Below are 24,931 nucleotides of genomic sequence, written 5' to 3' on the forward strand. Positions count from 1 at the left end.
TATTTTCTGCCCACATTCAGGTTCCAACTTGTCCTAAACACTCCTACATTACCCAGTAGGGCTGAGCAATTAATGATTTTAAAATAGTTTTTTTTGTTTCTAATTTGTCCCTGAGTTGCATTAGCAAATGTCAAGAATGCGTAACACCTCATGAGAGGTAGAGGGGGTTGAAACAAAAACAAATCTTGCGTCTTCGAGAGTGACAAAAAGAGAAAAAGGACAGTGTGGGAGGGACAACAAAAATGAGAAAAAAATGAGTCAGAATCAAAGAAACTTCACTAGAGAAGGTGAGATAGGAGTAACTGACTCCGGATTGTGACAAAGTTGAACCCCCAGAAGGGGTCTATTAGCTGTGAAGTGTTTCATTTCCAGCTCACCAAGATGCTCAGATTTGAATGTGGGAATTCAGTCTTATCAGCAGTGTTTCCTTGAATGTGTGTATTTGTAGTTACTGTTGGTTGGATTCAGTCTTATTTACAGGTCTGACCATGTCAATTATATTTTGCAACATGAACGGGAGTCATCAGACTAAGCAACATTTTCCACTCCGCTTCTGGTATGCAGATTTGCTTTGAAGTGTGTGTGTGTGTGTGTGTGAGTGAGATTTCCCTTTGCGCACCACTGTTGTGAGCTGTCGGGCGCATACTTGTGGCTGCCTTTTAGCTTGCCCAAAAAATCTCAGAAATTCTGCGATGCTGAAACCAACAATTTTCTTTCGGATTTTTTTCAATCATAGGTCTTCCCCATCTTGACTTTTAGTCAAACACCACATTGTCTAGACTCTGTCTGAGTATTTTATATGAGTCTTTGTTGACATGTGACTCACCGTCTTGAGGTCTGAACTGTTTGTGTAAACAGGCTGATATAACTAATAAAGCGGATGCTGCGTGTATGTGTGTTTGCAGCTTGGGGGTGTTGATTGTTTGTCGGGCTGATGCAGTCTCACTGTAGTGGGCCGGGTGCATTTGATGTGGGATTGATCGGGGGCCAAACACGGAGTCTGGCTTTTGCACGAGACTTTGGTTTCCCAGAACAACTGCTTCCTGTTTCCCAAACCTGGTAAAAGTGTAGGAAAATGTGTGACATAGACTCTGTGTGTATGTGATGTCTTTGAGCTTTGATCTTTGGTCATTTATTCCGATTTTTGTTGCAGTGGTAGTCCAAAAGCAATGCCTGCAAGATGGTGAAGGTGTTGATGATAAAGCACATGTCTGGTTTGTGTCACTCCTAAAACAACTGTAACCAGCTTCTGTTGTCAGTTTTCACTTAGTTCAAATATTTTACCCATTTTTATGGCAAGATGGAAGATTTTTATATGCCTTCTTAAAAGTTTGGGTTAATTCATTCTTATTAGGATTTCCAATGAATCAGGACCAGTACTTGATACTATTTATGATCAGCATTACTTCAACAATAGCCAGTGAACAAAGTTTCATTCTATTAGACCCCAACTGTAATATAAAAGTTTTCATCTTGGTAAGCTGCTTCACATTAAAAGCATTCAAATCACAAAATATAGGGACGTCTTTTTTTTGTGAAGCAGTCACAGGAAACAGTGTATTTGACAATGAGGTTGGCACTAACCACTGTTGTTGTTTGAATGCATCTACAAGACATTTATTGACAGCAGGTCAGTGTAAAGTACTGCAGGGAGTAATGTTGCAACAAGGAGCAGTCACATTGAGCTGCAGATGATGAGCTGCACACCTCCAACTCAACTACTTACAACGTACGTAACATCAAAATAAAAGTTTGTTTGCAGTGATGGCTTTGGGGCCACTGATTGGACAAGGTGTCCAAAGCTTCTAGTCTTCATAATGGTCATCAGCTTACAGTATGGATAAATGGGTTGCTGTTTCTCTCTTTCTAATGCACTCTGTTTGACACTGTGTTATAGTATGATCGTGTATTGTTTCTCTGTTTTATGTGATAGGACTGTCTTTCACCTTTCTCTGGGGTAGGGGGCATGTCATTGGGGAATGACATCCCAATCTCACGTGTAGGATGCAGCAAGTCTTTGAAAGTAAAGACACACACACCCCACACCACGTTGTACACTCCCTAATGTCGTCAGAGAGTGATGGGGCACTGTCCTGCCGACAGAAAAAAGTTGTCTGTTCCATCTCAGGCAAATAACAATAAGCCCGGGGCTGGATTCCAATGGGCTTTCTCTTTGAAATGGGATACCAGCACACGCATTACAAATATATCTCTTGTTTTATCTTCCGGGCCAGGCCCATGGAAAAATTATTCCAAATACCTGCCACGCTTTATCTGGAACCCTGGAATAGGTTAGGCCCAGCCGGGAACACGAGGATGTCTAAAATAAGGCCTCTATTACGGGATGGAGTGGAGATGGATGGGACAGAGCGGGAAGGGATGGGGATCGGGGGTATTTTAGGTGTATCGGCCCTGTGAAAAAGGTCTTGTTGCGGGGGCTTGGAGCTGCTTTAAAGTCTACTATGTGGGCCGCTGTCAGCTGTTGTACAAACTGCATGTGTTAGGGGAGGGTTTGTGTGTGTGTGTGTGTGTGTGTGTGTTTCGTGTGGGCTCACACGTCCATAGCGGAGCGGGAGTATAAATAACATTTTTCCTACAGATGTTCTCACCTTGACAAATCTGTTCTTGGCCTGTGTGATACTTCTTGGCATATGGCATGATGGCCCAACGTAACTCAACCTTTATTTACTTTCCTCAACCTCTGCCTGCCCCTGTTCAAACCGTTGCTTTTTAAGAAAAACATTTACATTTGCGGTATTTAACTGATGATGTTTCCCCGAGTGATTGATAATAAGCGAGCATTTCTCAAGGACTTAAAAGGGACACGTGGCTAGAGACGAACACGCTGACTGCTGCAAGGGATTCAAATCGTGATCGTTTGGTTCGTCTGCAAAGTCTTCTACTGATTAGGTCAGCAAATGCCAAAAGATGTCACCGCTCCCATTCATTAAATATGGATCATTTTTATCTTGTTCTTTTTTATTAACATAAAGTGAGTTTGGAGGCTTTTTGTGAGCTGAATAACTGTATCTTTTTCAGAAAGATTATTTGATTAGAGTTGAATCGAGGTTAGAAGAGAGGTGTTAGAGAGAGAGAAGTCTCAGGATGATAGGAGAGAAATGCAAGGCAACAAGGAGATAAGAGTAAAGAATGAAAGGCCAAGAGCAAGGGGAATAAGGGAGAAGATGATAAGAAGAGAAACAAGTTCAGAAGATGTCAGGGGAGGACAGAGAACAGAAGGAGAGAAAGCTGTTGAAAGTGCGTCCTTGAGGAATTCATTTATCTCTGCGTCTGTTCGGTGAGGCCGGTCACGGAGTCTGTCACCATCACTTGTAGAGTCCTGCTGACATTTCCTTCAGCAGTTGAGAGTGTGTGAACAGCACGTATCAGACTCACCCTAGAAACACAATGTCATCTACATAGTTCCCATGGCAGACAGAAGAGGGGCAGCATTGTCGTCATACCAGCGATGCCAAGACACCGGTGGCAAGAGATGCCGAGTCTTTTGAAGCTCAGAAGGAAGAGATGACGTTTTGGAGCAGTACTGGCAAGCCAGCCACCAGGCAGGCATCACCAGTGCAGCATGCTGCCAACATGGTGCCCATTTGGCAGATCAGTGTCATTTATCACCATGCCATAGATCAGTGGTTCTTGGTCTGGTGTTCAGACCCCCTTCCCAGGGGGCTGAAGATCATATTTTGGAGTTGTGGTAGTAATTGGATTAAAAAACAAATTGTGAACTATGTAAATGTATTATTCCTTTAATAATCAAGTTGTAGATCAGCTGTACACCTTTCTACATGTGCAGCCTGTGACAGGAGGTCACAAGTCGACATTTCTTCACAATATTTGTCTTGATAGAAACTGCCGTACATACTGCCACATCAACACCAGGTATGTGTTTCAACAATTGATGTGCAGAGCTGATCTAGAGCGCAATGTGAGTCATTGTCTCTGGTGCTGTTTTCCAGAGACAGAATCTAAGCTTGCAGGGTGACAGTTAACCAAGCAGTAAGCCATCCTTCCTTTCAGGGAATTTTCTTTATTCCCCCTTTAACCCTAACCCCTACATTTTCTACCAAAAAAAAGGCTTTTGTCTGATAGTAGCACAAATTATTGATAAAATTTAGTAGAATTAGGCAAGTAAAAGTTTGTGGAGATGAAAAGGAGAAGAGAGGACCGGCTTTTTCTAGTGCTATATGTAGAGGCTTCCTTTGACGTTGTTGCACCTTCGCGTTTGTCTCTGAGGGCAGTGATTATCTTTAGAGACGTCAACTCTCATAATGGATTCGTGACCAAGCTTCACAGGGTGTATGTGCTGAATCAGATGTCATATTCCACTCCGTTCTCTCATCCACAGTATCCCTCTTGACTCTCGCCCACCCATCTCTCCTCCAGGGCTGACACTGCCAAGATGACGCAGCCGATGAGGGGGGACCAGGCCCACCAGCCGGCCCCGGCCCGCAAGTCGGCCAGCCTGTCCTCGCCAAGCGCGGCTCGCCGCCTATACCGCAACTTGTCTGGAAAGTTCCGTACGGGCACCAACCCCCCTGCCCTGGAGGACAGTCTGGTGTCAGGACGGGGAGGAGACAAAGAGAGGCTGCGCAAAACCACCATAGTAAGTCAGAAAAAGAAGGAGATGGAAAAAATAACAAGCCGAGGAACATTGTCGTCTAAAAATAGCCAGGGAAAACATATAGAAGAGAACCTTGGGTTGTGACATCATACACCCAATCATCTAGCTGTAGCAGAGCGCGACAGAAAATATATTGTGAGAAATATTCTGCTGGTGTACACTTCATGTAAACTTTCTTTGTATCACAGTTCCAGAGTAATGAAGCGCTGTTCGAGGCAGTGGAGCACCAGGAGTTGGACTTGGTCCAGCTGCTCCTGTCGCAGTACAGTCTGGAGGAGCTTGACCTCAACACCCCGAACAGCGAGGGCCTCCTGCCCCTCGATATTGCTATCATGACCAACAACGTGCCCATGGCCAAGCTGCTGCTGCGAGCCGGTGCCAAGGAGAGCCCCCACTGTGAGTAGAGGAACACGACGTACCTGTAGTACCTACCCAGTCAGAGGGGGGCGAGGACACGGTGACCATTTGAATGTTAATGGAACAAATCCAAAATACAGCACATTGCACAAACTGACAGTCGATGCAGTGCAATGTGCTCTTCACGTGAAGAAAACTCTTTTTATCAGAGTGTGTAGCACAAACACGAATGTGCTGGACTGTGTTCATTTTCTGTGACTGATTAACTGATAACCGATTGGCAGTGAAACCCAAAACATATTTTGAAGAGAGGTCACACAAAGTTGATAAAGGCTATTGAGCCTTTTGTTACAGTCCATGCAACTGCACAAAGATAATCATTAGAGTCAAGGGTCTTGTAGCTCTATTCATTTTTTTATCATTTAAAAAAATAGCCAAATATCTTCTCGGGTCACAACAATGTCTCTCTCATAAATTCTCGTATGTAATCATAATTTTCTTTGTGTTTTGGCAGCTTTTGTTAATAGAACCTTGGCTTCCCTACAGGTGAATCCCACTGTAGTGACTGAAGTAGCTGAAGTAATTGGATTTGCCTCATCCTTTAGCCAGTCAAATCATGTGTCATATGTTGAATAACCAAAAGTTACATGACTCCTGCCAATCACAACTTATTCTGTTGATAATCTTCTTCTGAGTGAGACCTAAAACCACATCTCTCGCACACTGACAGATCTGTAGTTTGTTTTTTTTTACTCCTTATGTAAGTTTAAATCTTTAGCATAGCTCAGCACTAATACCAGACAAGGTTTGTTTGGGTTTGTTTGTCGTTGTGGCAGCAGAAATCGCTGTCACGACAACATCAGCTGCCACAACAACATCAGCTGCCACCAAAGCAACGCCGCACACAACAACTCATAAAGCAATCTCCAACCATGCATACCACTAATGCATTCATCCTCGCACTATTGACAAACTCACACATCTCCCTCTCTCTGTTTTTTGCTGGCAGTGAAAACATATTAGAGGCGATGAAGGGGTGGTAATAATGATGCAATATTAGTCATCTTTGTAAGCACTTTTCACTGTCTGTGATCTGCTGAGCCTCTGCTCCCTTCCTCTGTTAATGATTAGAACTCGCCAGTAAGGCTCCTAGGCTTGTTTGTGTTTGTACTCGTGCGAGCACACACACACAGAGAGACACACACACACACACACACGCTTCTCCAGAGCTGAGCCAGACGTCTTATAAAGGTATCATTAAATTGAAAACACTTGAATGGAAAGTGATGTTTACTGAAGTTTGCTCTTTGATTGTGCGTTCTTGCAGAACTCAAATAACTCATGTGAGAGTGTGAGTTTTGTATGCGTGTGTGTCTGTGTGTGTGTGTGTATGTGTGTTTGAAACAGAGGAAGAAAGAGAGAGAACAACAGCACATAAGGAAAATGAAGGCTTTTATTTCTATGAGCCTGTACTAATCAAACTCCATCTGAGGAGAATCAGCATCAAAGACGCTGCCGACTTTTCATTAAGCTTTGAAAGAAATTGATTCTGATGTGTATTGACATCTGCACACTTGACTTCTTTTTGTGTGGTTACCAGAGAGACAAACAAAGGGGCAGACAAAGACAATTGAACACTCTCAAAAGCAGCTTCATATTCACATAAATCTCTCGGTGGCTCTCAATAGGACAGTCACTTTAATAATGTTGTGGAAGATCTCAGCCTTGATGTGAAGTTAAGGACAAATCAAGACACACATACACACTGATGACAGCATCTGGACCAGTTTCTAGGCCTGGAATTGTAAATCTTCAACCTCCGACGGTTGTTTCCATCCGTCCAAGGGTCCAAGTCCAAGTATCCTCAGTAACAACTCTAACTTTAAAACTCAACCCCTCACAATACCTGTTTCAAAAGTGACAAGTGGCCTTTAAGTCTTCACACAAGTGGCTGAAGAGAACAACATAAAACTGACACCCAGAAGAGACGCTCAGATTCAAAGAGAAGCTCGCAGCCACTGCAGAGACACGGAGAGAGCCGCAGAATTAAACACCCAGATGGACATTTTGACACGGAGCTTTAAACTTACTGTCAACAGTGGAATCTAACGCTCAACAGTGGAATCTACAATGAACAAACACAGACCACACAGACTAAACACAGACACACACCAGTCCCAAACACTCCAGGAATGATCAGCCACCAAAGAAGAAGTACAGTACAGCTACTGTCCTTTGTGACCCGAACAGCTTTACATTACTTGTTCTATACTTTTATTTATCAGAAGAGGTTGACAGTTTTAAGATTTGGATTTGAACCTCTGATCTTTGTTCCATTACGATCTACTATCACTAACTGCACAGCCATGATTTTAGTGCCTTCATCGGTTGTTACATCTCATCTATTATAGTGATGTGTTTTTTGTTTTAGTAACACCCAGAAAAACATTCCACTGATGGAGGCTGTGGTATATGATAAAAATAGATCAGTTATACACATTTTTCCACCCGTTTTGCAGAAAAATACTTTTACAATGGCTGTTTAAAATGATCCCTATGCACGTTCCCACCATTTTGTGTTCCCCTTTAACCGCATATGAAGAATACTCCTCCCTCTCTTGCCCCTCTCACTTTCATTGCTACATTTTCTGTGTCATTTTCGAGGTGATGTCATCCCCAAAGAGGGACTGCTTAGTTAAATGAAGTTTATTGAGGAATCTGCCGCAGCATTTTGGCAAACAAAGACATTAAAAAGAGCGGCCTGCAAAAGCAATTTGCAACATTGCAGCCAGAGGGTTTCTGCAGTATCAGTGTAGCCATGTGTATTGTTTAGGCGCTTGATTAAAGTAAAACCAACACTATTCGCCATGGATTCATGTGCTTCTCCAATCATCCCAATTCCTGAGTTGTTTACAACATGGATGTTAAAAAGATGATGTGTTGTATTTTTTTCTCTTTGCTCAGAGCGTTTAAACAACATATTGATAGTTGTTTGAAGTTTCAAACTTTATATTACAAAGTGTTTTTGGCCCTGACATTTCCTAAAATCAATCAAATATGGCTTTGCCTGATTTATTATCAGGCTCAACACTAATAAATCATTTTTCTATTTAATCTAGGTCACACTGAAATGGAAGCAACTAACGCTTATAACCTAATATCATATTACAAACTACATGTGAGCAAGAAGTTGTTATGAAATAAGTGAATTAACAAAAGGTTTCTTATCATCAACCAAACATTTACTTTCGTCCACCATGTTTCTGTGTGTATGACGTCACATTCAGCAAGTTGTGCACCGAGATTTTCATTGTCTTTCCGAATTGTGTTTCTGACTTCAGAGGGTTTTAACTTGAATTTTCACAGACAGAGACTGATTTTTCTATTTATTCAGACGCCACAGGAATGCACTACAACTTTTCATATTAGGCTTGTAAATAATTTTTCGTTATGAACACGTTTTGTTCCCGAAAACATTCACATTGGTATAGTTCTACTAGATTTAAAGGGGACATATTATGCTCATTTTCAGGCTCGTCGTTTTATTTTGGGTTACAACTAGAAACTCAAGAAACACATCAGTTTGCTCATTCTGTCCCGTGCTGCAGCACTGTATTCCCCCTCGTCGGAAAGGCTCTGTTTTAGCTCCTGTCTCTTTAAGCCCCCTCCTGAATACCCTCCTCTGATTGGTCAGCTCTCACAAGCCTGAGCCAGAACTGTGAAAAACAACAAAGCATGCCAAACAAGCTGCTAGGCATAAATTATGCATCATTAAGGCGTTACGGGAGCAGTGTTTTCTATGGGAGAGAGGAGATTCTGTTGATGCAGGGTTTGACCTTTTTAACTTTCAAGGTCTTTTACATGCACAAGAACCTATATAAATACTGAAGTAAAGGAACAAACTAAAAAGCATGATAGGTCTACTTTAAGAGTTGTGTGTATAATTATCACTGTATAAACCATAAATCTTAAAGATAAAATACTTACGAAATCAAAAGTGATGCTCATACGGGAGAATTCTTTTTTAATTAAGAATTCTCACTATCGTCTGTTTGCAGTATTTTGTGTAAACTCTTTGAATCTTGGTTGGAAAAACAGCCCACTCAAATTTATAGTTCAGCGCTGCTCAACTTTGAGCTGTATTTACCAACTGCCTTTTTTATATGTGAATATAAAAGTGTTTTTATGGATGTCAAAGTAGTTTAGAAATAATGGAGCCACTATAACGTGCCTTAGTGTAATGAAACTCTCGTTTCAATACAGCATGCATTGACTTTTCTCTCTCTCACACTGTCTCTCCCATGCGTTTCTCAGTCGTGAGTCTGGAGGGCCGAGCAGTGCATTTGGCCACCTTGGTGCAAGAGGCAGAGCAGCGGGTGTCGGAGCTTCAGACTCAGGTTGGAAGCGAGGGTCCTGGTGAGCGGGAAGGATCTGACCGGGAAAGGCAACTGAAGGCCTGGGAATGGAGGCTGCGGCTCTTCCGACGCATGCAGACGGGATTCGAGCATGCCAGTAAGGCTTCTGGGTTTTTTTAACGTGCTGTACAGTTAAGGGAAGTTTGCCACTTAGATCAGTCCAGCAGTCTTGCTTTTCGTTTTTGTACCCTATTCCTCTGCTGGCACTCTGTCTGGGCTGAGTTAATGGCTTCCACTCCGTATGTGTCTGTGTGTGTGCAAACATAACACGGCTGTATTCCTGCTTTAATTTTTTATAGGCATTTCATGACACGCTTAGTGGCAGGGTAGACAGCCACCCCCTGAAAGCAGACAAACTCACACGCACACACTCCTCCCTTCAACCCAAACCAATCTGCACTTTGACGTAAAAAAAAATCGTTCCCATCTTTGTAATTCCACTTACTCATGTAGTCTGATGGGTAAGATGTGTAAACATTAATGGAAATGATGCATCACATGTCAAAATTATGTTTGTGTATTTACAGTCACAATTGCAATCCATGACACAATCAGGAGTGTTGATTGAGTTGACATTAATTTGTGAAGATGGTAGGTTACAGAGGCAGCGTTGTGGTCTTTTCCATCCATCACCGACTGTAAATTAAATACGTTTCACACGCATTTCATTACTTGACACATTTTAAATGTCTCCCACTTCTGCAACTAAGCAATGCATTGTGCAATAGACCAGGAAGACTAAATGATGTCATTACAGTTAGCTGTCACTCGCATGTGCTTGCTCCATTGCATTGGTTGTAATGTGCAGTGTAGGATCTTAGTTCTACTTATTGACTTGCCTTCTTTCTGTCTGCCAGACCCTCCAGACACTCCCAGTGTAGTTCGCCTGTCTGTCAGCAGCAGCACCAGTCTAAGGGTGGACTTCCAGGAGCCTGTCTGTGTCAACTCTGCTGTGGTTACCAAGTACAAAGGTCAGCCACTGTGCTCGTCCCGCTGCTTCATTTAGAACCAACGGCTCGATATCACAATATGTAAAGATAGCAAAAAAAGTAATAATGTCAAAACAGGGTTGTAACGGTATTGGCAGTATTGCCGGTATGGACGATAGTTCGGGACAAATACATGTACTGTTACACCCCAGATTTGTGCTGTTGTTGTTGTTTTCTTAAGGTGCATACAGTACTGAATACAAGTTAAACATGTTTTGTTGTTTGTGTGTATCTGCAGTGAGCTGGAGCAGTGCTCCTTCACTCAGTCCTTTGCTGGGTGAGATGGTGGTTGAGGACACCACTCTGCTACAGTGCAACATCACTGGACTCGTTTCTGTAAGTTCTGCCCAAATCACTGTCCAACGCATTATTGATGGTCTGTTGGATCAGTTTCTCCAGTGTGAGCATTCAATCAGCAGGAAATCAGGAAGAATCCTATCCAGAATCCAACATAACAGAACTAAATCTCTTATATGGGGTGCTGTCAGAAGAGAGCTGCTCCCCCGACAATAAATTTTACAATTGTTTTGAGGGTTTCCTGGATCGAGCATTCACTCATGTATATTTATGCTCTCATACGCCCCTGCTCTTTTTACATAAAACTGGTAAAGTGCTCTATGCTATGTTCTGACCTCAGTATCTTAGCACTACAAGATAGTTAAAAAAGGATGCAATCATGCTTTATCTGGTAGTATATGGGTGACAAAGCAACACAAAGAACTGCTAAGCTCTAGCTTCTCCAGCTGTTGGTGCTGACCGATAAAAAATTTAGAAGCTATTCTCCCACACGAAGGCCCCTGATATTATTTACATGCGAGCTTGAGTCGTTTGCTAAGGCGACATTTGAAGGCATTTCCCAAGTGACTCTTCTTTATTACATACATCAGACTCCACACACAAGTTGGAGTCACCATCAATCCCAAATGATTGGAGTTGAAGCGGGGGGGGGCACAATCAGTTTATTTGTTATTTGTTAAAAATCTTGGCTCTTGACCATCCATTAGCAACAGTTGCAAAACAGCCTCCAAAATGATAAAAAGAGCAGCTTGGTAGCCTGCCACCTGATTTATGTTTGGCTTTTTTAAGTGGGCAAGTAGACAAATGGACGCTCCACTGGTTGTTTATTATTTCGTGTGAGAACCCCCCCCCCTCCCCAAAGACCCCCGCTGCCAGCCAAAGCTCACTCCTGTCACATGACAGGGGTCAAGGCGAGGTCAGGAAGTGTCGGCGGCTGGTTTGATTGATCTGGCTGAGAAAGGAGAGACAGAGGCCTGCTGTCTGCACACTGGGCAAAGAGACAGACAGAGCTTCTAGATAGACCCTTCACCCTCCACACACACACTGAAATGCAGACAAACTGGGACCTAGCAAGAGACAAACAGATGCACTGAACGGCACACATACATATGTATATGGGTTGAAGCTGTGTGTGCTTTTGGCGAACTTTCGCCTTAACTGTCATGTGTCCCGTCCTTACAGGGGACCTATTACTACGTCCAGGTGTCAGCCTACAACATGAAGGGCTGGGGGCCTCCACTAGTCACCACCCCTGCCTGCGCTGCACCTTCCAGTAAGTCTTCATCATGAGTACAGATGTATGTATGTTCATTTGTGTATTTGACTTTTTTTTCCACCAAACCGGACCGAAGTTTTTGGCTGGCCTCACTAAATTAACACACTGCTAAATAGTTTTCACTCTGGACTTAGCTGCAAGATTTGTGTGTGTGTGTGTGTGTGTGTGTGTAGTTATGTGTGTGTGTGTGTGTGTGTGCGTGCGCGCTGCATGAATACAATCTCTCAGAGTTTTCCCAAACATAAAGAACTTGGACGTCACATCATTTCACATCATCGTCATTGCGGCGCTGCTTTGACATCATTCGGGGGGTGACAGCTGGACCCTCCTCAGCCAGCAGGCCGGTTGGGTTTTGGGACCCCCCTCTGCAGACGTCAGTGTGTGTAACCATAGCCTCAGGGTGGTGTTTGGGGCTTGCTGGCAGAAGAAGCTGCACCGGGTTCAGCCAAGAAGTTAACCGTGAAGTCATGTGCAACAACAGCTGAGGTGTTGACTCACCACAGCAGCTCTGACCCTCTTTCTTCCTTTCTCTATTTCTTAACCGATCTATCCATGTATCTACGTATGCTTTGTGAGTGAATGAATTCATTCATGTGAGGATATTAATTCAGTGTATTGATTTATGAGAGGGATTTCATGAGTGGAGTTTTCAGTGTTGAAATAAGTAACAAAAAGTTATACTTGAGTAAAAGGTAAAAATGTAAGTCTTAAAGTACCTCATTTTATAACTTTAGTTACTTGTTACTTTGCAGATTTCATGCTGCATCAGAGCCAATGTAGCACATTCTGAAATGTATTTTTTTTATCGGCACACAAGTTAAGTTAAAAAAAAACGCTGATTGTGTTTATCTGAAAAATGCTGAATATCGGACAATTTACTTTTACTTGTACTTTTGATACTTAAGTATATTTAATATCAGATACTTTCAGACTTTTACTCAAGTATGAGTATGAGTGATTTTCACTTTTACCAAAGTACATAGTATTTTAACATGATATCTTTGTTTTTACTCAAGTATGGCTTTTGGGTTCTTTTCACAACACTGGAAAATGGAAATACTCAAGTAGTGTACAAGAACCTCAGAACTGTACTTAAATACAATACTTGAGTAAATGTACTTAGTTACCTCGTGGCTGTTTGTATGCAGCATGTAGAGTCTGCACAGTTTGTACACACCTACTGTAAGAGAGTGAACATAGGTACTGTGCCTGTGAGCGTGTTGGCACACTCAGGGCACATCTGGGGAACACATGAACATGTTTGTCCTCATCAGCACACCGTGTTTTTCAGCAAGTGTGTGCATGTACGTGTGTCTGTGTGTGTGCGCGTCTTCATTTTAGGAGACTGGGCTTTCCCTCTCTTTTTTTTTCTACTGTCCACCTCCCTTCCTCCCTCTCTCAGAGCTAATTTCGATGTTGCGTGTTTGTGTTTTCCATTTGGGCCTACCACTGGAAATATTTGCATGTCTGTGCTGTAGCACGCGGCGCGGCCCCAACAGTGGGGGCCTTATACCGGGCCGTGGACGCCCATTAAAGGGCCCGCTTGTCCTGTCGGGACAGGCACCTTTCCGGGAATAGAGCTCACCGTGTTTCAGCCCCACGCGCCCTCCGGGGGGCTCCGGGAGAGGGAGTTGGTGTGGGGGTGATGGGGGTTGGGTGGCGGTTGATGGTGGTAGGGGGGGGGGCGGGTTATCGCTGACACATCCTCCAGTGAGCAAGCAAGGATGCTGGCTGACTAACACAGGAGGCAGAAGGTGCTGAAGGATCGTTCTCTGCAGAGCTGGTCATCTTTTAGGAGGAAAGGGAAAGTGTGTGTTTGGAATAAAGTGTTCAGAAAGTATCAGTGTTTTTATGATGACGAAGTGTGAATATGATTGGGAGGGGTGAAGACAAAACACAGGAAGAAGACAAAGAGGAATAGAAACAGTTTGAGATAGAGGTTGAGTTACAATTGCTACATTAGGAGTCTTTTGCTTTTGGTGTGTTACTTTCCTCTCTTTATGTCACTGGAGCAGCCACACTATGTTTGTGTGTATATGTGTCTGCATTTGTGTGTGCATACTTACTGTTCTGAGCCCAAATATGTGCAGAGCAGTCAGTCTCAGCGGTGCTCAGTAGGTCTGTCTGTCAGCCAACCACAGCTTTCTCACACTGGGGTGGGTGCTGTTTCCTATCGTACACACACTAGACCTGTTTGAGAAGCAGGCCGTCTCACACACCTCACACTCCTACTATTGGAAGCCTCAGGATCAGGGCCAGCCCAAGAATATTTTGGGTCCCGGGCAGAATTTGATCAACTCCCCTCCCCGATCTCCAGACTAACCACACCTAGATTCCCACACTGATGTATTACTACAATTAAAATCTTGAAAAAAATTTACAGTATCAACCTTCATTCTGAGCATTTCACAACTTCAAGTCTCTGGGAGCCTGCTGCTGCTCAGTAGTTTGATTCTGAGGCGTGCTTCAAATGAACAAGTTTTCCATAAAAGTTCAAGTATGAAGTCTAGTTTATTTTCATACAACCAAAGTTATTGCTCCATAGTGCATAGGTCCAGGTTCACCAGTTTCAAATAAACCAAATAATGCTAATGTATTCAAACTTTCCACTGTGAGCACAATCTGAATGCTTCTCCAGCAGCAACCTGTCCGTGAGAAAGATGTTACAAGGCCTCCATGGCAAAAAACAAAGAAATGACTGACAGTAAAGTGAAGTCTGTTGGTCTGAAAGCATGGCTCCACAGAGGAAAATATATAGAACAAAGAAGGACGTCCGTCCGGTCGTGTTCATTCTGACTGAATGACAGTAACGTCGCGCTAACATCAGCAATCACTTCTGGGTAGACATCTGGCAGTTTATATGCATAGCGAAGATATGTGAAATCAGCAAACTTGTTTATGTCTGTTGTCATTTCGAGCCATAACTAACATTCAAAGTGAGAGTTGGGGAGATATTTGTGATATGTGAGGCGACGCAACTGTTGGCCTCAGTCTCCACTAGTTCTTTGATGTCAGTTTGATGTGTCTGGGGCTTTAGGCACAGCAGTGCTTTCAGCTAAATGCTAACATGCTCAAAATGACAGTGTTAACAAACTGAAGTGTAGCAGGTATAATATTAATCATGTTTCCTATCATAGTTTAGTATGTTAGCATAATAACATTCGCTAATTAGTACTAATCACAGCTGAGGCTGATTAGAATGATACTTCTGCAGGTATGTTTGTATTGGACAAATGACATTTTTCTTAAATTCTGATTGCGATACATGATTTCGAGATTTTACAAAGATTTGTGCAAAAATGTCAAACTCATGACGACACACAAGAAACATCAAGAGATTGTCAAAGTCAGCAGGATTCATGTCTCGCAACTCGAGCATAACAGCAAACTATTTAACAAGCTTTTCACACTTGGAGCACCTTCATCTCATCACCTTTGCTTCAGCATCATTAATAATAATACATAATTTAAAAAATCGACCTGTCTAGCGATCCTGAATCAGTTCTACAAATCTTGATGAACGCAGAACAATACATGGTCACTGGTCTAAAACTGATTTTCTCGCCTCTCTCTGCAGGTTGGAGGGATATCGACGGTCGTGCTCCACGTCAGAGAGGCCAGAAGGAGGCACTAGACCAGCTGCTTGGACAGATAAAAGAAGCTCACCGCCACTGTGTCTGCCATGGTATCAGCAACTTTTTGATCGATTCTGTGGGTGTGTTCAACTAAAAGAGTGAACAGTAATATGAGAGATTTAACGGTTTGTGTGGTTGACCCCTAGTGAAACCCAAACCCTCTAACCTGGTTGCGATAGTGACTCGCTGTACTCATTGAACTAGATGTCATACAAGATGTTTCAAGCTGCCATCGGGTTCAACTAATGAATTACATGCAGCAAATTCTTAGGTAGAATAACAGCCTGGACCACAAATATGCCTGACCCTAAGCTTAGGATCAGTTTTAGTACAGATGTCAGTTGAAGTAAAGTACACCCGGAGCTGTGGTATGAGCTTCTGTCATTTTCACTGCGCCCGTCACATTTTAAACAAACACATCTGAATTTTTAGCCACCGTCTAGTTCATGTTTCAGAAATATTCTCGGCGTAAACAAACACGACTCGCAGGTGTAACACGTCTCGCCAATTGCTGTGTTTCATCTCACCTTGACAGACACTTTACAATCTCAGGCACGACAAGTACTTCGGGGGCCGTACACCCTAAGACGGCATGCCACCTCAAAAATAATACCCTCCCCTCTGTCTCAACAACCCCCGCACTCTCTTATGCGTCTTTCCATGACTCAGCCCTTCCTCTGCTGAATACCTCTCTTCTCTGTGACAAAATGCAGATCAACTTCTCTCACACTCAGGCTGTTTATATCCCCAAACACTGCCGGCTGTAAGCCGGTCCCATAAGTGTCAAAACCTGTCCACACTGACTCTTTTACATGACGGCAAACTGCATTTAGCATTGAGCAGGTTGTCTCTCTTTTTCTTCGCCCCAAACACACTCACCCACTTACTATTGTCCACTGTGGCCAGACCATATTTGCAATAGGGCGAGACGTAATATAATAGTCAGTATTGAGTGGCTCTTGGTTCTTCAGACGGCGACTGATTGAGCTTGAGAGTTCAGGCACGGTAGCCAAGGTGGCGTGTCCCGGGGTCATGTTTGTTATTCCTGTAAGAGACGAGTCCTGCGCTAGAGTCGGGAGAGGGCATAAATTAACACTGACTACTGCCGCCTGCCTCCCCTCCACCCCCCACAGCCCGCCAGTCGTCCTGTCTACTGTCCATACATATACACACATAAAGATAGACAGGCGCACACGTAGATACACATGTACTCCAACGGACAGAAATGTTCAAGTTCATGCTCCCTCTCCCACATGTCCATGTACGCACCCCCATCGCAGCCCGGCTTATGGCCCACGCCACATTCTCCCTCTTGTCCAAACACTATTAATTAAACTGTGAAAGAGGCCTTGACTAACACAGGCACCCCAGCAGTCGGCCCTACTTGTCTGTCTTACTCAGTGTCAAACAGGGACTGAGGCCAGGAGGACTGGAGCTGAACAGACTCGCGAGTAAAGAGAAATTTGGGGAGGTGAGAGGGGTCGAGGGGCGCTGTTTTTTCTTGTTACTCCACCTCGACTCGTCCACCTGAAGAGAAAATTAGTTCTTTTCGGCTGCTGAATGGGGGGATTTATTGACTTTAAGTGGCCTGGGGCTGGAGTAAGATCACCTGGGAGGGGAGGAGAGGGAATCTGTGAAAAGTTTGGGACTCAGGGTTTCTAATGAGCTGGGAGGTGCGTTATCTCACCAACAGGCGCCCACACAAACACACACACATACATATATACACACACCTCCCTCTCTCGCCTCCAACCCCCTCCAGGCCCACTAAAAATAAACATGTCCCCACAGACTTAACTGACCTCCCTGTCAGTGAGTGGCAAAGGGTTAAGACACATACAGACACACACACAAATTACTACAGCTCCTTGGCTCCACTCATATGGCTGTAGCTCAAGACATGCCATGCTCCAGCGGCTATAGTATATGCAGGTAAACACACACACACATACATATACACACAGTTAGTGTCCCTATGGGAGCTGAGAGCTAGTGGTTCCCTCAAGGCCCATAGTCTGCTGCTGGCAGTCAGCATGACTGTCAAATGGTGCCGCGCCACTGGAGCGCATGAAATGTCGAAAAACATTCCACTCCGACCGTGTTGTTGGACGTGTCAGGTTGGTTGTCAATTAGGTAACGGCCTGTCACTGGGAGAGATGTTTCCAGAGTTTGTCAGGACAGAGGCGTTCAGTGGTGTTAGCGAGAAAATCAGACAGCCAATCAAAGACAAGTGCCCTAACGTTCAGCATCAACGGCATCAGAATATTCATTTGAAAGAGGTAATGTCACTCTGCTGCTATGGAATGAAGATAACCCTTTTCTCTTTTCTCCGTCTCGTTCACACAGAACAGTGCAAAGCTCCACCACAGGGGAGGAAGCACTCGGTATCCAAAAGCCTCCGCCACCTCTTCCAACCCACCAGCAAATTTGTTAAAAGCTTGAAAAGGTAGATGACCCTTTTATCCATCAAGCGTAATGTAAAACAGTTGTTGACTTTTGATATGAAAGCCACTAAAATCACTACAGTGTGTTAATGGAAAATTAAGTGTTTAATTTGCTAAATTTACATATAATTTCAGTTAACATTTTGGAGAGAGCACTTTATATCCATTATTGAATATTAAATATTCTTCTGACCTTTAGGTGAAATTATCATTTTTTTTATGTTATTTTATTATTTTGATATTTACACTCTGAGAGATGCACAACAATGTAAACTTCATCAAAAATCAAAACATGTTGCACGACTCTTTTTCAGCCTTCAGACACAAAGGTCAATAAAGCATGGTGCACTAGCGCTGTAGTGTTTCTGCTAACACATGCCCTTCTTCTGCGTTACTCCCCAGAGGTCTCTATCTGACATCCATATTCTACAGAGATGATAATGTGTTGGTGACTTCAGAGGACCAGATTCCTATTGTGGAGGTTGAAGATTCCTACCCCAGCTCCCTCCTGCAGGACTTCCTGTGGTTTACCAAGGTAGAGCGACAGATAGAAAGAAACACACAACAACAATTCCTACCTCTTGTACCTTTAATTTTATTATTTATCAGTTATTACTTCAATATTCAGCTGCAAACAGCAGGACAGCAGACCATCAGCTGCCTCTGTGAACTTTATGTACGTATTATTCATCCACTCCATGTGCCAGGTATCGTATCTATGGGAGGAGATTCCCTGGCTGCAGCAGTGTCTCAATCCTTCCCAGTCGTCCTGTTCCTGTACTCTGCAGACGCGTCTCAAGATGCTGCAGGCTGTCTCTCTGCTACAGGTAGGACAATGCTCAGTAGACTTGCCCTCAATGTCATAAACTATTACAACTACGCTTTTTTAAATCAAAATTGTGGCTCTAAACTGAGTAAAAATACTGAACAGCAGCACAATTATCATCTGATGTCTATCCTCAGGGCATGCTGGGGACCCAGGACCTTGGTCAGGTGTATTTTGAGCCAATCAAAGACAAGCACGGTAACGCCCTGCTGGTGCTCCTGAAGGACATGAATGCCTGTCCCAACCTGGACGGGGTTCGCTGGACTCAGCTTTGCAAACTCCAGCTCCAACGCAAGTCCATCTCGTCCCCCGAGGAGCCCACTGCCTTGGACATGCTGCTCATCACACTCCATGTGAGTCCTACAGGAACAGACGGGCAGTGATTAGAAGCTAGTTCAGTTTTGGAAAAACGGGAATGGGAATAGCAGAATGGTTTGTCAGCAGTGGTTGAGGGTTGTTTTCAGGCTCATTCTTTGCATTTTTTGTTTCCGGGAGATTAAGCAAGATGAGACAGTGAAGTGTAAGGCACTTTGTCAAAAACAAAATTCCCCCAAAAGCACTGGAAAACATGTATTTATTGTCGTTAAACTCTCATTCACAGAAAACCAGTAAACACGAGACTGAAACAATAGGATTGTAAATTGAAATGTGCTTCCAATTAAGCTGCTTGTGCAGTCACTCTTTATTTAGACAAACATTAATCATCATGACTCTCTTCCATTTGTCACCTTCTTTGCAAGGACACACACTGAATTGACTCGCCATCAAATTAATTAAAATGGCCAGATGTGAGGTCAGATCTCGGATCCATGCCAGCTCGACATGAATGATAATCAGTTGCTCAGTTAGGAGGTGGAAATTGGAAATTTATATCTGAATTTCAGCTTTGTGGGCGTGATGATGATGATAATCAAGCTAATTGTTGTTGTTTTGTTTTCTGTGTGGTTGTTTTGTTCAATCTGGATTAAACCACAAGTTGATTTTGTCTATATAGCCCGGTAAACTTGATACCATTGTCGCGGAGCTGTTTTGTCTCCAGTGTAAGTCGGTTTGGCTTGTGGTTCCAAAACAATGGTGGAGACTCCCCCGGGCGAAACCACATTTTACAGAAATATTTGTTTTGTGGCCAGTTATGAACAAATTGTATGATGAAATACATCAAAATGCGCTAGTGGGCTGTTTTGTTGTGCTTACTTCCACTTTAAACATGTTGGAACAACTTTAGACTGAAGTCTCTCAAGGATGTAAACAACAACACATGAAAACAACATCATTTAGATGAATGTGAAGATAGAGATACAATTAGAATCAGTGTCACACACAGTCACTACCATACGTCTCTGTCCACCTGCTGTTCTCAGGAAAAACTGGCGTATCACAGGCGGAGCAGGAAGATGTTGTCTCCAGGCTTGTACCTGGGCTACCTGAAGCTGTGTACATCGGTGGAGCAGATCAGAGCGCTGGTACCTCAGAAACTCCCAAACGTCCTCTGTCACACCAAAATCCGGGACAACAGCAACGTTTCAAGGTGGGGATCACATGCCATCAAAATGAGCTTTCAATTTTTAGCACTAAAATCAAAAGCAGGATTGGCGATTCTCCTAGTATTTTTACGTCTCTTCACCTCCACCTACTTGCCCGAGTCCAAAGGATAAAAAAATAGTTTGAAATTGAATCTTGAATTTGGAGAACTGTGACATTCCTACTTTGGATCGATGCAACCTTTTCATAGCAGTCTTGTGTGTGTGTTTGAATGTGTATTGTGTCAGGGAGGAGTGGCAGTGGCTGCAGGCTGTCAGCTCTCTGGAGGAGGCGTTGGAGATGGACAATGAAGTACAGAGCGCTCCACATCGCCTCCTACAGGACCTGCGCAGCGCCATCAAGGACCTGATGGCACACATCAACGTCCCTGGAAATCAGGTCCGAGTTAGGCCAGAGTCAGTGGGATACTGCGTAACTTTGTCTGTAATCATTAGGTTTTGTATGGTTTGATACTGACTGATAGCATGGAACTAGACGAAAATCCTCAAAATATATCCAGCCAAGTGTCAGGGGCAGGCAGAAAATGCTTCCAATGGGTGGTCAGCCATTTCTGGTTAGACCACTAATTCTACATGATTTCTGTAAAAGTACATAGTTTGAATTTCAGCACAATGGCAATCATTGTCCTTTTGGCTTTAAGTTTTTACCACCCACTCTTCGAGCTAGCAGCATAAAAATTACAGACGGCTACAATTTACTATGAAAAGAGACATCGATATGAACGTAAATATAAAGGATTATGCATTAATATATGTATTGATAGATTAGACTGTCATCTGAATGTGGAACTGAAACTTCAAATATTTCACTTTCAGAGGGGATGGATGTTAAAAACAACAAATATGGCTTCAGCACTGAGATACTTTCACTCTTGACCTGCTCCACAAACAGTATTTTAGTGATATGCAATAACCCCCAATTACAGCAACCCATGCAGTTGCCTTTTTCCTTACTTTTCACTCCACTATTAGAGATGGAGCCACTGGTTCTACTTTTAAGATATGAGTGAAAACTGATTTCATGGTGGCCTGACAGTCTATGATCTATACCCTCTAACTTTGACCTGTTGTGGTTAGAGAGCAACGATGGACTCACCATCTACTCTACTTAAAGCATAAATGGCCTTCAAGGGGTAATTTGTAAAACATGGCCAGAATTTTAGTTTCAAACATTCAAAAAAGAACTAACATTATCCTCAGAGTGTGAAGAAACAACACTGTTGACGTTATGTCAAAGACATCTTTGTTAGCATGCTAACCAGCTAGCCTCGGCAAGAGGTAATAGTCCGGTAGACTTCTGTCAGCTGGGAGATACATATTCACTATGTTTCACAAGCTCTCTATGATTTTAGTGTAATAAACAACCTACATAAACTCACAAAATGTCAAGAAAAGAAATAAATTCTGTCCGTATTTTACAAATTACACCTTTAAAATAAATAAAATGTTAAGATAGAAAAAAGATAAAAAGGAGGATAATGATCTTGATTGTAAAAATCACTGCATGTATATTAAAGTGTCAGTGTTCTGTCACTGCTTTGAGGTTAGAGTTAAACTAAACTTGCAGACGTTCCTCTGAGTTCACGTGTCTCTGTGTGTCTAGGCACAGGACTTCCGTATCTACAGCCAGGAAGTGGTGGAGTTTGGGGAGAAAGTGTCCTTCCTGCTGCTCCTGCCGCCTTCAGATGAAGTGTGCACCGCTCCTGGTCAGAACAACCCGTACTCCCCCCGCTCTGGCTTCCTCACCCTGCCCCTACAGATCTTTGAACTGGGTCTGTATATCACATTGTAGTCAGAAAGAAGTTCAAATATTTGGCACCAACAGATGTTTTCCATATTAATATGTTTCTGTATTTACTGGCACAGGGTGTTACATTTTCTGTTTTCATGTTTGATTCTCCCACAGTCCACTTTAATGCATACTGCCCCAGTTTCATCGGCCAGTACTGCAGAGTATCGGCTCTGCTGGAGCTGGAGTCCCTCATGTCCCAGCAGGCACTAAGGGAGGCCTTCTCTGAGGCCGAGCTCCTGGCTGCGAAGAAGAAACATCAGCAGGTCCAGGAACACATGCAGGTAAGATCATTCAAGCCAAGGACAAAAACAGCTGGAATATGTATATATATATATATATATATATATATATATATATATATTCACAGTTACATTTGATTGTAACAAAGATTGATTGTTGTATCTTGATGACGATGTTCGACAGCAAATGGAGGAGGTGTGGCGGGATGCGAGGTGGATCATGGACGCCTTGCAGTACGCCCGCTACAAGCAGCCAACGGGGGGCATCTCCATAAGCTGGATAATTGACTTCTCTAAGGAGGTGTTGCTCGAGAAGCCTCCCTCCACCTCCTCTCAGCCAGACTTCATGCCCTCCCCCATGCCTTCACCCGAACCCTGCCGCAAGCACTCAGGTCAGAATCAACTCTAATGATATTAACAAACAAACATTCTTGTATTATTTTGATGAAATTGTCTTGTTTTTAAGTGCTTTTCTCACATTCTGCAGATTTTGCCGGACTATCCGATGAGGAGGGCTCCTCCGAGGTCTTCCTCACCACAGACAGCGACTACGACTCCAGCCGTGCCCAGAGTCCCCGTGAGCTGGACCTGCTGCCCCCATCACCCCTCTCGTCCTCTGCGCCGCTGGAGCCCCGCAGTTTCCTGCGCAGCGATGGCAGCGGCTCAGGGGTTGGGATGTGTCTCGGCGGAGGAGGACGTGGAGGGGGAGCGCTGAGGGATTCCACGCCAGATGTCCTCCAGGCCTCGGAGCCGCAGCACGGAAGGGAAGGCGAGCGGTGTGGCGGAGGAGGAGGAGTTCGGCGAAGGGGGGCCCCGGAGCTGTTTGACAGTGACTTCATCCTGCCCAGCAGGCAGATTGAGCTGTTGCACATCACAGAGAAGAGGCAGGCCTTCTGCGTGAGGACAAGCAGCCTGGAGTTCCCCTCCACCACCTCAGCCCACCACCAGCCTTACTGCTACCACACCACTTGCACCTCGCCCTCCACCTCACCACAGCGGAGATGGCACAGGCCCTCGTCAGTGGACCGCTGCTGCTCTGCTGAGCGCTGCCAACCGCAGCTTCCACCAGCTCGTACGTTATCAGAGGACAGCGGCACACAGAGACTCTCCTCACCATCACCTGCTGCCCTCAGGAAAAGCTGTCATGCCACGCTCAGAGTGTACCCGCAGTACCGCACAGGCCTGCCAAAGGAAACCAGCGTTAAGGTACAGATATGTTTTGACATGTTGATGTATTCACCTTTAAACTGCTGTCAGGTTTGTGACATGATGTCTTCCTGCCTGCGTTTCAGCTTTGTGTGACTCCAGGAACATCAGCGCGGGAGATGGTGCAGCTGGTGGTGCAGGAGATGAACACAGTGTGTCGGCGCATGCTCGGTGGCGAACAGGAGCACTCTGTTTACTACAGCCCCGAACAGTTGAAGCACTTTGGCCTTGTGCTGGTTTTGGACAATAGAGAGAAGTGGCTTCAGGATGATTTCTGTCCCCTGGAGCTACAGAACCCCTGGCTGCGAGGCAAACTGTGCGTTCGGATAAAGGAGTACTCACCACTAGCACTCAAACACAGCCGGGCCACCACGGTGTGATACTTCTGTGAGGGAGAATGAGAAAGAAAAAAAAACTGGAACTGTCACATTTGTACAAACAGGCTCCTAAACTCTACAGTGTTCTGTCTCACCGTGGTGTCACCGTCCACCGCTGCAGCTACAACATGTTGTCATATTTTCTGCTGTGTTTTTCCGAAAGGCTTCTGTTTTCATGAAATCTGTTCTCCCGTATGAAGGACCCTTTTTTATGAGACCCTCATATGGACACCAAATGAACAATAACACTGGAACAAAGAGGAAAGAGTTTTTTGTACTGTCAGAAATCATCGGGGAAAAAGATTGTGACGCTAAGCAAGATTAATGGAGCGTCACTTCGACTTCTGGCATGATTGACGCCAGCACATCGGGCCGTGCACGTTGCCAAAACGACATGGGCAGCATCATCTCCTCCCCCAGCCACACGCGGACACGGCTTTTCCTATGAACTCTCTCATTGTGTCATTCCCAAAGAGCTGTGGGCTGCAGCCGTCCGGCCCCATGTTCCCAGGATGTGGGCTCTGGACCCGGCCCAGAGGGCAGGAAGGAAGGGAGAAGTACAGAGGGGGGCTGGCGTCTCCACTTGGGGACGCAATCGGCCCGACGATTTGGCCCGTCAACCTGTCACTCAACCGCTCTTGGCCAGTGTGCTGTCTGGTAGCGAAGCAGCCAAGCAAGGGCGAGAGAGCTTGATAGAGAGTGAGAGAGAGAGAGGAGGAGGAGGAGGAGGGTGGAAGCTGCATCTTTTAGAACCTGGCACTGGCTCTCTGGTGCTCGCTTTCCCCCCTTTGCAGCAACAAATCCTCTGTATAGTAGACTCAGTCGTAGTGTAGCTAGCAAGTACGATCATCTCATTTTGTGATGTAAAAATAAACCCAGCTAATTTGGTCTTTCACACAGA

General features: G+C 44.2%; 1 protein-coding gene across 7 annotated transcripts in view; it reads left to right on the forward strand.

Annotated features, from left to right (window-relative positions):
- The window catches only part of ankfn1b (ankyrin repeat and fibronectin type III domain containing 1b), a 135,552-nt gene extending 110,621 nt beyond the window's left edge, over positions 1-24,931 (forward strand). For 6 of the 7 annotated variants that reach the window (XM_084342852.1, XM_084342851.1, XM_084342849.1 and 3 more), the window contains 18 exons: positions 4,399-4,618; positions 4,825-5,032; positions 9,308-9,505; positions 10,266-10,379; positions 10,636-10,733; positions 11,877-11,967; positions 15,548-15,685; positions 17,952-18,051; positions 18,452-18,584; positions 18,757-18,876; positions 19,013-19,228; positions 20,237-20,403; positions 20,645-20,795; positions 22,020-22,188; positions 22,323-22,489; positions 22,632-22,839; positions 22,935-23,653; positions 23,740-24,931. In XM_084342852.1, coding sequence (XP_084198978.1) covers positions 4,399-4,618; positions 4,825-5,032; positions 9,308-9,505; positions 10,266-10,379; positions 10,636-10,733; positions 11,877-11,967; positions 15,548-15,685; positions 17,952-18,051; positions 18,452-18,584; positions 18,757-18,876; positions 19,013-19,228; positions 20,237-20,403; positions 20,645-20,795; positions 22,020-22,188; positions 22,323-22,489; positions 22,632-22,839; positions 22,935-23,653; positions 23,740-24,033 — 3,511 coding nt within the window. In that variant the 3' untranslated portion in view covers positions 24,034-24,931. The remainder of the gene's footprint in view (positions 1-4,398; positions 4,619-4,824; positions 5,033-9,307; positions 9,506-10,265; positions 10,380-10,635; positions 10,734-11,876; positions 11,968-15,547; positions 15,686-17,951; positions 18,052-18,451; positions 18,585-18,756; positions 18,877-19,012; positions 19,229-20,236; positions 20,404-20,644; positions 20,796-22,019; positions 22,189-22,322; positions 22,490-22,631; positions 22,840-22,934; positions 23,654-23,739) is intronic. The other variant, XM_084342850.1, reaches the window with a different exon arrangement.

Source organism: Pagrus pagrus (assembly GCF_965226575.1).
Source record: "Pagrus pagrus genome assembly, chromosome: 21".
In the NCBI taxonomy this organism is placed as follows: Eukaryota; Metazoa; Chordata; class Actinopteri; order Spariformes; family Sparidae; genus Pagrus; species Pagrus pagrus.